Source organism: Phyllostomus hastatus, unplaced genomic scaffold (genome assembly GCF_019186645.2).
Source record: "Phyllostomus hastatus isolate PE091 unplaced genomic scaffold, TTU_PhHast_1.1 phas_contig_17, whole genome shotgun sequence".
NCBI lineage: Eukaryota > Metazoa > Chordata > Mammalia > Chiroptera > Phyllostomidae > Phyllostomus > Phyllostomus hastatus.
Genome location: NW_025333664.1, coordinates 9854547 through 9867388, shown reverse-complemented (window position 1 = coordinate 9867388; position 12842 = coordinate 9854547). Strand labels below are relative to the sequence as shown.

The window sequence follows — 12842 nt, the reverse complement described above, 5'->3', positions numbered from 1 at the left end:
ACGACAGAGCAGACATTCCTGTGCAGGGAACCTGAAGGAAAGAGGCAGATTGACGGTGAGACCCAGACTCTCTCACCCTCCAGCCTGGTCCCAGGAGAAGGAAGGCAGAGGGAGGCCAGCCAGAGCGGGAAACCAGCACACACGGCCCATCCCCCACAGGCCCGGCACAGGCTTTGTCCTGAGGTCAGGGAGAGAGACAGCTGTGTGACCCTCAGCGGGGAGGCGAAGGTGGATCTTGGAGGCTGCAGTTAGCCAACATCAAAAAGGCCAGTTGAAAGGGGTCCTGAGAGGGTCCCTTTGGAAGAGACCACGGCATCTTCCCAGTGAGACACTCGGGCCCATCAAGTCGCCCCCTGCTCATCCCGGGGGTGATCATGGTGGGACTTGTTGGCGGACGTTGGGACCTTCAGAAGGCACCGCTGCTGTTCTGCCAGCAACGGAGGCTGCCCTCCTCCCCGGACCCTGGCCACGGTGGGAAGGAGGCCCGAGGGTGGGGCGAGGGTGCGCAGTAGGGTGACTGGGACAGCGTCAGGGCCTCCGAGGAGGTGACGGCCGAGGGCAGACCCGGGTGATGAGAAAAGCCGGAGAAAGGCGCGGGAGGCACCGAGTTTCCAGGTGAGCGAGGGGGAAAGAAAGAGACCGGGCCAGGTCTGATGGGACCCTTTTGGTGGTGGATTTTGGACTTTATTGGAGTAGGGATTTTATTCTAAATCCAACAAAGAGACACCAGAGAGTTTTAAGCAGGAGAGTGGCCTGACCTGATGGACATTTCAAAAACCCGCCTGGCCGCTGTGGGGAGAATGGCTTGGGAGTGGGAGGGGCCGAGGCGGAGGTCCGGTCACAAGATTCCCCATGAACTTGAGATTCTCTAGCTTTATTTTGTAAACTACACACAGTTTACTGCACAAAGCGCCATTACGCATTTTGATGTATTTTTACCTGTGATTACTCCGAGGAAGACAGAGACATTTCCGCCCCCCCCACCCGCCGCCCCCAAAAGCTCCCTCTTGGCCCTTCCCAGCCTCAGCCCACAGTCCATCCCAATCCTGATGTCTGTCACCAGTCTGGCCTGATCTAGTTCATAGACACGGGCCCAGACAGAATGCTCCCCTCTGTGCCTGGATCCATTCACTCGCGATGCTTTTGAGACACCTCCAGGTGGCTGCGTGGATCTGCGACGGACAGTTTGTTCTGGGTAGAGTCTCAGCGCAGGCGGAGCTGTACTCTCCATTGACCACCAGAGGGCAGTGTGGCCCCGCAGCCGCCTGAGCCACCCTGAAGGGATTCATTCCCACAGCATCTCCGTCAGGCCCTGCCCTGGTTTCAGTGGTAAATTGGCTTGTTGAGGCCACTTAGACATCCCAGTAATGAGCAGCGCCTGTGCGGGGACACACACCCTTCGCCAGACTCCCTTACAGCCAGGGTTGGGAGCGATGGAGGGCCCGCCCATCAGCTGCGTGCCCAGAGGCTGTTAGGTACTGAGCTAAGTGGGGAGAAAGGTAGCTGGCTGTGCGCGGGGCGTCCAGACTGCAGGTGTGGCCAGAGCAGAGCTGGTGCAGGGCAGCCCCGGAAGCAGATGCATCTGCCCCTGGAGTCAGCAGCCACGCTCCAGGATCCTGGGGGAGCAGCACCACCCCCACCCCCCCGGCCCGCACTGCTGACTCAGTCCTGCCCTGTGGCTTCCTTGGTCTTCCTTGGGATTCTGTAAATACTCCTAACATGTCAATCAGACCCAATCAGGGAAGCGGTCAGATCTGGCCCAGGAGTTTGGGGTAAATAATTTATGATGGGACCTGGACTTTACACAGTGGTGGAAGGAGCTGGGGAGGTCAAGGTCGGAAAATGAGCATCGGGAGTCAACAGCCAGGCAACCCGAGAAGCGGCAAGGCACATCCGGCCATCCGAGTGGGTCTGCAGAGGGGCACTGGTGAGAAGCTGATGTGGAACCATTGCCTCTGCCGCCAAGCGCCCAGAGGTGAGCCGGGCCCTGACATCCACGGGTCAAGGCCACCTGGATGCAGCGCAGAGGACGGCGAGGACTGGGTGGAGCCTGCAGGCACGTCGGCAGCTGTCTGTCGCCACGTCTGGCCACAGTGGCCTTGCTAGAGAAGAGGCTGCTCTTTCCACCTTCAAAAATCTCACACAAGTTGCTCTTTTGGTCAATTTTAACTCAGAACCACTCAAGGAAAGGGATTCTGGGCAATGCAGTTCCAGCCTCGCCAAACTGACCCAGTACAGAGTACACCCTTCTGCTCTAACTGGCTGGGTGACGGCTGCTCTCTACACCCGACCTGACTGACGGAAACTCCAGACAGTTCTGCCGTGGGTGCTGTCAAGGTCTTTGTCAACTCTTTTGTTCGGGCAATTTCCCACCTTGGGAGTCTGTACCAGAAACAGGCAGAATCTCACATCTCTAGCCTCCCTTGCAGTGAGACTCTAAGCATGTGACCTACACTCAACCAATCAGACCCAGATGGTATGCAGGTGCAGCCAATCAAATATACCCAGGTACTCAGATTTAGTCAATCAGCCAATCAAATACATCCAGGTACTTTGAAGACTCAGTCAATCACCTACACCCACGTGGAGCCTAGGCTTAGCCAATCCAGACATACCCATCCCACCTGCCACCCCAACCCAGGCCTTTCTCCCTCTGAGCGCTCAGCCCCACCCCCACCCAAAACCCTCCATTCTGGCCTCACTGGCCTGCCGTCTCTTCTGGAAAGATGCCAGGTCCCCGCCTCGGGCCCTTTGCACTTGCTCTTCCTTCTCCCTGGGATGTTCTTCCAACCAGGTGAGTCACTCTGGCTACTCCTCCCATGAGGAGCTTTGCCAGAGGACAGACAGATGCCAAGCCCCAGAGAGAGACCGATGTCATTCTTCAGGGCTGGGGTGGCACCTGGGCATCCTGGGTCTGTTTCCCATCTCCCCAGGGGCTTCTCATGTTCCTCCAGAGTTTAGAACCGCTGCCTGGGGCATCACAGCTCCGTCCCCACTTTCTCCAGGTGTTTGCTCACAGTGCAGCTTCTCGGACGGGCCCTCATAATCACGCCATCCACCTCCCCCTGCTTACCCTGCTTGGTTGCCTTCAACGCGCCTGTCCCACCCAGATGGCATTATATGCACATCTGGCAGCTTCCCAGTGAGCGTGTCCAATGGGTAAGGGCAGAGGCCACATCTATTCTGGTCAGCGCTTGGCTCAGACTGCTACCGAGTCAGTCCCCTGAATAAACCAACGACTTCAGCCCACCTTCTCCCCGACCAGCTCCGTCTCCAGAGCTGCAGTTCCGCATAGGGGCCACCAGGTGGCGGGAGTGCCTGTTTGCATTCAAGGTCACCCCTAGACCGTCCTGCCTGGCCGTCGCTAAGAGGAAGGAGCAAAGACCAGGGCAGGTGCCATGGTGCCCTCCCTCTTTTCCTCATTCCTAGATTCAGGGACACTGGGCCTCTGAAAATGCTGGACCCAGACTGAAGTCAGAGGAAGGGGGCCTCGCAGCCCGGCCTGGATCGTCCAAGTCCTTGCCCTCTAATCTGGCCCCTCATTGGCCCTCCAGTGCAGCCACTTGGCAGGCGTGCCCCGAACCCCCTCACACAGCTCATGACCGTCACGGGAGCGCAGGTCTGTGTGTCCTGTCAGTGTGACAATCTGCATACCCGTCCGTGGGGGGGCTGTGACCGGCACTGTCCTCTTCCATATTTCAGGGTCACGCCAGGCAGGTACCAACATAGAACCACAGCCCAGGCTTTAGGTCACGTGACAAAGGAGACAGGACAGAAGTGTGGGTATCAAATGCTACCATTTATGCACACAAAGGGGGAGAGAACGTCCTCTGCACTGCTGTGGAAACGCAGAGACCGCAGGGTGCGCGGTGGTGCGGGACTAAACACGGAGCCCTCTCTTCACAGTTCAGGCATATGGCTGCATCGCCTAGTGAGATAATCAGTAAACATGAAGTGCACATTTTTTTTTTAAGTAACCATTTCTCAACCACTGATAAGCCGCTCCTTCCTGGGAGTCCTTTCTTCTAGGGGACGCTGCAGCTGCGGCGGTAAGGGCAGAGGTTATGTGGGGGTCAAGGGACACAGCAGTAAACAGAGACAGTGAACTTTGCTCAGGAGTCAGAGGCTGAGACAGAAAGACAACCTGGAGAACAAGGTGCCAGACATGGAAGGGTGCACCAGGCCCAGGGACGAGAAACGAGAAAGGGCCCAGCTCCTTAGGGCTGAGAGAGGATGGTGGGGCGATTGTGCCTCCCTCTTGCCGCCCCGGAGGGGGGGGGGGGGGGCTCTTCCCCTCACCCAGACTGTGCCACCTGCTCCATGGCCTTCAGATGAAAGTGAGGAATACAGGGAGGGTGCACGCATACACCCAATAAAAGGAAACTAAACTTTTTAACTTAAAAAAAAAAAAAATTGGCTAACACCCTATCAGAAAGAGCAGTTCAAAAGGAGTCCCATTAGAATCTTTCACTAGCTCTGTCGCCTTCAACCAGTCACTGGGCCTGTTTCTACCAGGGCCAGCGGGGGGTCACGCAGAGTGGCGAACAGCCCTTTCCGGTTTGGCGCAGGACCAAGGGTAAAGGGGAAAACCTCACCCTGGCCCCAGCCCCCACCAGGGGAGCACTTGGGCCAGACACAGCCGGTACCCTCCCTGCCTTGCTCACTCCTCCAGGCCACACCGGCCTCCTTGCTGTGGATCAAGCACGTCAAGTCCACATGTGCCCCAGGCCCTCTGGGGCCACTGCCTCTGTCTGGGATGCTCCCCCACTTTATCTTCCCACAGCCAGCTCTTCAATCAGGTTTCAGGTCAAATGTCCCCTAAAACATCCCCTTCTTGTGCTACACTTTTCAGGGTGAGCACCTCGTACGTGCCTCCTCACCACGTCACATCGGAAACCAACAGTCTGTAACAACTGTAACTGAAAAACATTTACTTTTACATGGCCGTTTCACTCCTCTCACGGCACTGGCCAGCGGACGGCCTGAGGGCCAAAGGCAGCGATTCCCTGCTTTTGTACCACCTGTGAGCTGTGGATAGTGTTTCTATCTTCAAGTGGTTGAAAAAATATCAAAATAATGTGACCCATAAAACGAAAGGGATGGGGAGGGCCCGGGCAGGGCTGCCCACGGAAAGACGAGCACAGGGCCCGAATCTCCCAGGGAAAGACAACTCCCTCCCTCCCCACTGTCTTTCTGGGACTGACCCAGGACTTCCTGTATTTCACATCTCTGTTAAAAAATTTCAAGGAACTCGACTGGAAGGTGGCCTCCTGTATGCCACACCCACACCCCCACGCAGACGCCCTTGACTTCTCGCGCCCTTGACTCCTGCGCCCGGCCCTGCGCGCCTGCCACGGCGGCCCGTGGCCGACCACGTGGAAGGCTGCACATTCCAGGACCACCAAGCCATTTTTCCAAAACAGTTTAATTTAGAAAAGGTGAAGAATCTTAAAAACTTAGGGGGGTGGGGGGAGCAACCCAAAAGAACACACCGTGAGTCCACTGGCTCAGCCACAAAGAAACACCGCCATCAAAAAAGATATTTAAGTTTAATACAAATTTTATACAAAGAAAATGTGAAAAAATACTTCCATATGCTAAAAGCAATTATGCTTCACAAATAAGGCCAGCTAGGCTATTTTTTGTTTTGTCTTGTTTTGTTTTGACAACTGCAATTCACAAATGTTCTTTCCCTCCTGGTTTCTTCTAATACTCTTTTTTTTATTTCTTCTCTAAGGTGGGTAACTAGCTGGACACTGTACAGTTCGCATCCTCTTATCGACAATGAGGAGAAAGTAAACGAGACTAAAATGTACAACAAAATGTACTGGAATGGTATCGTACAATTAATTTTCCCATATACATACATCACCTTCCGCTTTGTTCGATGCGTTTAGTTTTACACGACATACAGAATGGAACTACAGCTTACGTAGTGTAACCGACAGCATGGCGGGCGTGTCCTCTCCCACTGCCTTGGTTTCATGCTTACATAAAAATGTAAAATTCCATCATATAAATACTACAGACATGCTTCACCCCAGACTCAAGGGTCCTCCGCGGGCGCCCTGCCTCTGAGTCCTCGCCCCCGAGGAGCGCGGTGTGTCTCTTTCCAAGTGAGTGTATTTAAAGGAACCGCAATGCAAAGAAAGGATCTCGCCGTTTCAGACCTTGTGACGCGAAATGTTCCGTGTTCTTCCGCCGCTGAGCTGAGTGGGGCTTGTTTCTGTTTGTTTCCCTTCTGTAAACAAGGACATTAGGTTTTTCCCTTTTAGGAGTAGAGTCATCGTTTAAATCCCATAAAATAAACCAGTTTCTCCGCGTGTCCTGGTCCAGACAGCTTGCATTTGATAGCCTAGCAACGTCGTAGCTGAGAGCGGCCAAGGGCTTGACTTCATGTGCCCACGGCAGCACAGGATCCGCGCCCAAACTCACGATCCCGCTGTGCCCCGTCCGAACGGTTTGAATGAACGCAGCTCGAGTTCCCCTGGGCAGCAGACAGCCCCGGGCCCAGTCCCCTTAGCGCTGTGTGTGACGGCCGGGCTGATGGGCCACCCCCTTCGCCAACACCAAAACATTCCTTCTGCTGTTGGGGTTTTGCTTTTTTTTTTTTCCATTGCTTTTCTTTTTTTTTTTTTATAAGTTAAAGTCAATACAAATATAAAAAGGGGAAGGTACTCTAGGTTTGGTGACATCCACAAATTGTACATTATTTACATCTAAAGCATCGGTGGCGGGTGGGTCTAACAGTCCTCAGTCGAAGCTAATGCCGGATGTGACGTAGTGTAGACGCCCCCAGGGCGGAGGCCGAGCCCGCGAGCCGGGGGGTTCCCCAGTCTGCGGGCGGAGGTTCGGCCTCACGTTTCTTGGCTGCGCCCTGTTCTCCTGGGGTCTGGTTTCTTCTTCCTCCGCGGGGCGGCGTGCTTGTGGCGCAGCCTGTCCCTAGTCCCAGAAGGCGTCCAGCCGGGACTCTTTCGGGAGCAGACTCTTGGCGCTGGTGCCGCTGTTGAGCTCGGCACGCGACGAGCCTCGCTTCTCGTCGCTGCCGCTCCAGCAGCCGGGCTTGCTGCTCCGGGGATGGTCTGGGGGGGAGGAACAGAGAGGGGCGGTCAGCACCCGGGCCCCTGCCGCCGGGCCGGGAAGCCACCACCCCCTCTCACCGCACACAACTCTGGCGGGCAGACACTGCCCCCACGGGGTCCCCGGCACTGGTGGGGCCGAAGAGGACAAAGGTGGGACAACTTATGTTCCTTAGGATCGAACACCCGCTGGTTGGAAAAACACTTTGGCGTCACGCTCACAGAGGCTCAAGATCGGTGAGAAAGTTGCTGTAACTGCGCATCTGTATGACGTCAGTGACACCAAGCACCCTTGGGTCAGTGTGCCCGACCCTGGGCATGGGAAAAAGGCACCAAAACTTGGCATTTGATCTGCTTATTCATATCAACAAAGTTTCTTTCATCAATTTATATAGGCAACTCGAAAAACAGGCTTACATCAAACCACCCAAAGAAGCAGATGATAAGGAATGTGGACCAGATCAGTCAGGTCCAGCTAGGAACACGGACCACCCGGTCCCCAGTAAGGACAGTGAGGGTCACCAAAGGGTGCAGGAGCAGAATGAGACTTTAAGGAGCTTCCAAGACTACAGGACGCCTGGACGGCTGAGTAAGCACAGCAGCAGAACTGAGACCATTTGCCTGGTTCAGACAGACTGGGGCAAACTCTTTAACATTTCCCAAGGCAGGGTGAGACTACTGAACGGAAAGAAGTCAACTGCAGGTTTAGAGACAGAATCAGAGTGAAGAAGGGGCCACGTCGTCGTCGGGGGGATGTCCAACCTCTTGGCGTCTCTGGGCCTCACGTTAAATCTGCCACACCACACAATCACAAGAAACCTCACAATGTTTTAAGTAAATTTACAATTTTCTGGATTTCATTCACAGCCATCCTAGGCCGCATGCAGCCCCTGGGCCTCGGGCTGGACACCCCGGGCCAGGGCATGACACTGCTTACGGCCTGTTGAGTTGTGAGCCGTTTCTGGAAGACAGGATTGACCAGAACAAGGACCTCCCAAGGCTGCAGTCCCTCACAGGGGGGACGCTTTCATCGCTTGCACCAATGGCCAACAGGGGGCAGTATTCTGCAGAGCTGGGGTCAAGGGCTGGCTCTTTTCCTTTTTTACTTTTCTTCCCAATTAATTTACATTCAATATTATTTGTATTAGTTTCAGACGTACAGCTTAGTGGTTAGACAATCACACATTTCCCACAGTGCTGCCCCGATACTTCCAGTACCCACCTGGCACGTGCACGGTTATGACAAAGTTACTGACTATATTCCCCCCACCTTACCAACCCTCACTCTACCTCTTCTTAGCGTTCCGCCCAATGCACAACACCCGCCCCTCTCGATCTTCCGGAAGGTGTCCGAGTGCTGATGTTGGTCGTCACCACATGTGAGAAAATCCTACAACCACGCAGTCCAGCCACAGCAAGTGTCCCCAGCTCCGGTGACGCAGAGAAGGGCGGGGAGCCGGGCTGAGCAGCGCCCCCCGGCACCTGTGGGCCCTGGCTCCGCACACAGGACAACACAGGGCGCCGGCTGGTGTGGCCGATCACTGCGTGCGGGGGACGACCAGTGTTCATCTAGGAGCCTTCAGGAAAAGAGCGAAAATGCCCCCTCAAGAAGCCAAACCACGAGCTCTGGTAGTTTCGATGGCCGCCGGAGGCCCGGCTAAGAAGACACGCAAGCCAAAGCAAGACCCATCACTGAAAAGAACACCCACAAGGGGGCCCACACGCGCACCACGGGCCTTCCGCGTGGCGGGAGGAACCCCTGGCGGCCTCCGTGAGCCAGGGCCTTGCTTACGCCCGGGTGGGGTGGGTGGGGTGCACCTGGCGGGCTGCGGCGTCGGCGGGGACACAGGCAGGCTGGAGAGACAGCCCGGGCCCCCTCGGAGTCCGCCAGAGCTCAACTCCGCACGGGCCCGGGGACTCGCTCCTCCTGGCCATGGACGGGCCACTGCTCTCAGCACCGCCTCGTTCCCGCCACCGGGCCCAACCTCTCGCGTTCACGGGGCTCTCGGGCTTTTCAGAGACGCGCAGTAAACCGTGGGCACAATCACTGGATACGGCACGGCCTCACGGCGGACACGAGGTGGACAAGGTATAACAGGCAGCTCCGTAAGCCACGGGTCCTCAAAACATTGAAAGCAAACTCCTCAGAACCACCGGCGGCCAGCAGCCTAACTCAGCCAGGGAAACAGAACCCACGGGATGATGGGGGGCAGCACCCCAGGCGGTCAGATCTCTCAGGGCGAGTCGTAACTAACCCACGGCCAAGGGCGGGCACAGAACAGGGGGGCGGCCGAGGAAGGGGCCACATCCTCAGCCGCGATGGGCGGTCGGACACCAACACATAACACCGGAAACTGAAGAGTCAAACATCACGGGCGTGAAGGGAGTCTCCAGAAAATAACCAGTAACAGTGGAGAGTTTGTTAGGAACTCACTGAAAACACGATCGAAGGGGAGAAAAACAGGAACTCCTGGAAAGAGCAAGACCGTGCAAGAACGGGAACATGATCCCAGCACGTGAACTTGGCCACACTCGGGCGCAGCCTCCACCCACAGCCTCCGGCGACCATTTCAAAACAGAGTGCGCGTTCTCAGCCTTGATGGAGGGAAGTCCTGGGGGAGACGGTGGGGCGGGGGCGGGGGCAGTGAGGGGCAGAGGGGCCACCGGGGCAGGGGCCAGGAAGTGCTGCCCCCGGGCTGACAGAGTGAGAGCTCAAAAACCAGAGCTGTATTAGACCGGGGGACCGACCACACAAGCACATACAATAGTGACGCAGGTAGCTTGGGACACAGTGAGAGGCGTCCTGTATGAGCCCAGCTCTCGTCACTTAAAGCTGAAAATCAATGAGCAACTTCTGCAGATGAAGCGCAGAACCAGCAGCGCAGGGAAGCACATGACTCACCAACACGGAGGAAGTATCAGGCGCACGGCGGCGAGGCTGGGCCCAGGCACTCATTTCCCGTCTGCTTTTATTCCCTCTAACTGCGCACATGTGATGCTTTATTCGAATCTTTCCATTGAGGGACAAGCCACAGGCCCAGGCCCACGCCCACCCCGAGGAAGCTCATGCCCCGACGAACCCTCTCTCCCTTCCAACTAGCCTCTTCCTCTTCCCGTCCCAGAAGCCTAGAACGAGCTCAGAAACCCCAGTGTTTTCTGGAGCCCACTTTCCTCCATGAGACTTCATCTGCCCGCCACCAACACCAAGAGCTAGAAGTCAGTGCCCGAGAATCCCCAGGGGAACTGTCCACCGTGTTCACCGCTCCCCCCCAGGGGGCTGGCCCCAGAAACACTCAGCGCACTCTTGTTGATCCCTCTGCAGAAAGCCAATGCTGTGCACCCTCCAGGAATCCATAGAATTGAGGGCCTTTCCCTCCCCTTTCCTGCCACCCCAATCCAGTCAACAGACTCCTGGGGACCGTGTTCTTGCCCCAATCCACCTGGCACCAAATCGCCAGCCTCTACCAGCGCTTCTTGCCTCCTCGCTCCTATGTGTTACTCGGTTCATGTTCTTATTCTAACCTGCAGTGAAGCAGAACCTCCCTCCCCAGCCCCTTGGACACCTGTGTGCCGTAGGTGACAGCCAGCCAGCTGCGGCCCAAACCCGGCCCAATGCCTGTTTGTCCGAACGCCGTTCCACCGGAGCACGCCACACACGCGTGTGTGTTCTCCACGTCCGCTGTCACCACACAACGGCGGAGTCGGGCAGCTGGGACACACAGTCCGCATGGCCCACGCACCTTAAAATATTTACCGCGTGGTCCTTCACCGTTTGCCGCCCCCTGGTCCAGGTGATACCTCCGTCACCTCCAAAATGGAACACGTCACGGCTCCCAACCACGGCCCTGTCTACAATCCTGCTTATGGCAGCAGAAGCCACTCCCCACCAGGGCGCCAGCGGCCTCCCCACTGCCCGATGCTCCCACCACTTTGCAGCGCCACGTGCTCCACAGCGCCCCCTGTCTGAAACAGTGTGTCTCCAACTGGGGCCTTTCTCATACCACCAGGCGATTCTGACACCTCTACAACCCTCCTACCTATTACTTAGTTCACGTTTTTATTTTAAACTCATCGTTAAACAAAACAGAAGCTTTTCTATCACCACCCAAAGCAGGAAAAACCATGAATACTTGCCCATGCGCAGAAGGCAACGCTATGAATAAACACAATGAAAAACAAATCAGTGTTACATTTGTCAGCAGGTACCTTGCCGCTCAGGCCTACAGTCTGCTCTCTCTCTCTGTTAAAAACGAGAAAATATCAAAGAACTGCAGAAGACAGCTCAGTGCCAAGCTGCACCTGTGCTCAGGTTCAATCAGGAGCTGAGGAGGAAGCGGGAAGGGAGTTACACTTTCAACAGGCGGCTTGGTAGCAGTCAATGCCAAGGCCCTATTCCCCTAAACTCAGTCCAGGCCACCCCCCCACCCCCCGTCTGAGCACCCCCCGCAGCCCCCTCGGGAGACCTCCAGCCACCACTCCCTCCAGGCATCCACTACGCAAAAGTGGAACAAAAATTGCTGAATTATCCAACAGAAAGAAACCGGATCTTAACGCTGGAAAACCCTGAAGTCAGCAGAATTGTCCTCAACGAAGACACCATCTCCGAACCCTTCTGGGACGGCCCAAAACAGGTTCAGAAGGGTGCAGGGGAAAGGCCCTCCGGGTTAGAAAGAAGGACAGCTCAAACTCACAGAAAAGAAAAACCAAAACTTAGTCTCGGAAAATCTGAAGACGCAGTCTACCAGGTTAGTCAGTCCCTGAGAGGAAAGGCTTTTACAGAAAGATCATCTGCCTGAAGCTCTTCATTTCCCCAAAGACTCAAGTGCCCTCGTCCACCAAACACAGGTGACGGCACATCAGGAACCAAGGTCCACTCGGTTCCGTGTGCGGCGGTCACTTCCCTAGGGACAGAGAGCTGCCCCACCTGAAAGCACGTCTTCTCCCCCAGCCCAGGTCGGCAACAGCACCCCCTATCCAGATGGAGTTTTATGTGGCTCCCCAACAAATAATAAATAAATACAGCAGGTCCTCAAATAACGCCATATCCTTCAACCTCGTTTCATTGTAACATTGATGAGATGCCACAGGAACTTCATTGTTGTTTGTATCAATTAGCCTGTGGTAGCACTGGTTTCGTTACACGTCGTCTCCCTTAAAGTGGCAGAACCTATCGACAGCATGAAGGGAGGACGTGGTGTGCTGGTCAGTGCTGGTCAGTCGAGAGGGGGGTCTGACAGCTGCCTTGCCCAGCCACTCCCTCACCCCCACTGACCCGCCCCGGGCACCCCCAAGGATCCCTAAGGATCCACGGCAGTGTGAAAACCATTAACCCTTCCAGTTCTCTCTGAGAAAACGGCTTCCCCTCTGCCCGTGTGGAATGCCAGCACCATTCACCCACCAGGGGGCAACGTACCAGAGCCTTGGTTGGAGCCTAAGAGAATGGAGGAGGGCGTCTCCCTGGAGCCAGAAAGGTCGAGGGTCTAGAAACACAAAGAGAGAGAGATGGACTCAAGGCACTGGGGCCGTTGTAGCCCCCAGGGAGCCCGGGGATCCTTGGGGGTGCTCAGTTCTGCCCCCAAGGTGCCTTCGAGCCCTCTGCCCAGCGAGCGAAGTCAGGGAGGCCAGGGCGGCTGGGGTGGCCCTCTCCCTACACCCCGTCTGCAGACGGCTGGAGCGCAGCCCTGGGGCGGACCCTTCCTCAACCCTGTGGCCTCGGCTGCCAGCACGCTCCCTCCCTGGCCTGCCAGTCCCCCAGAGTTCTGC

The 12842-nt window shown here is 56.2% G+C and overlaps 1 protein-coding gene across 16 annotated transcripts in view; it reads right to left on the bottom strand.

Moving 5' to 3' along the window:
* Nucleotides 1–5530: 5530 nt before the first annotated feature.
* The window catches only part of ZMYND8 (zinc finger MYND-type containing 8), a 114989-nt gene continuing 107677 nt past the window's right edge, over nucleotides 5531–12842 (bottom strand). For all 16 annotated transcript variants that reach the window (XM_045832830.1, XM_045832826.1, XM_045832836.1 and 13 more), the window contains 2 exons: nucleotides 12493–12559; nucleotides 5531–7082 (listed from right to left, as the gene is read on the bottom strand). In XM_045832830.1, the coding sequence (XP_045688786.1) occupies nucleotides 6943–7082; nucleotides 12493–12559 (207 nt within the window). In that variant the 3' untranslated portion in view covers nucleotides 5531–6942. The remainder of the gene's footprint in view (nucleotides 7083–12492; nucleotides 12560–12842) is intronic.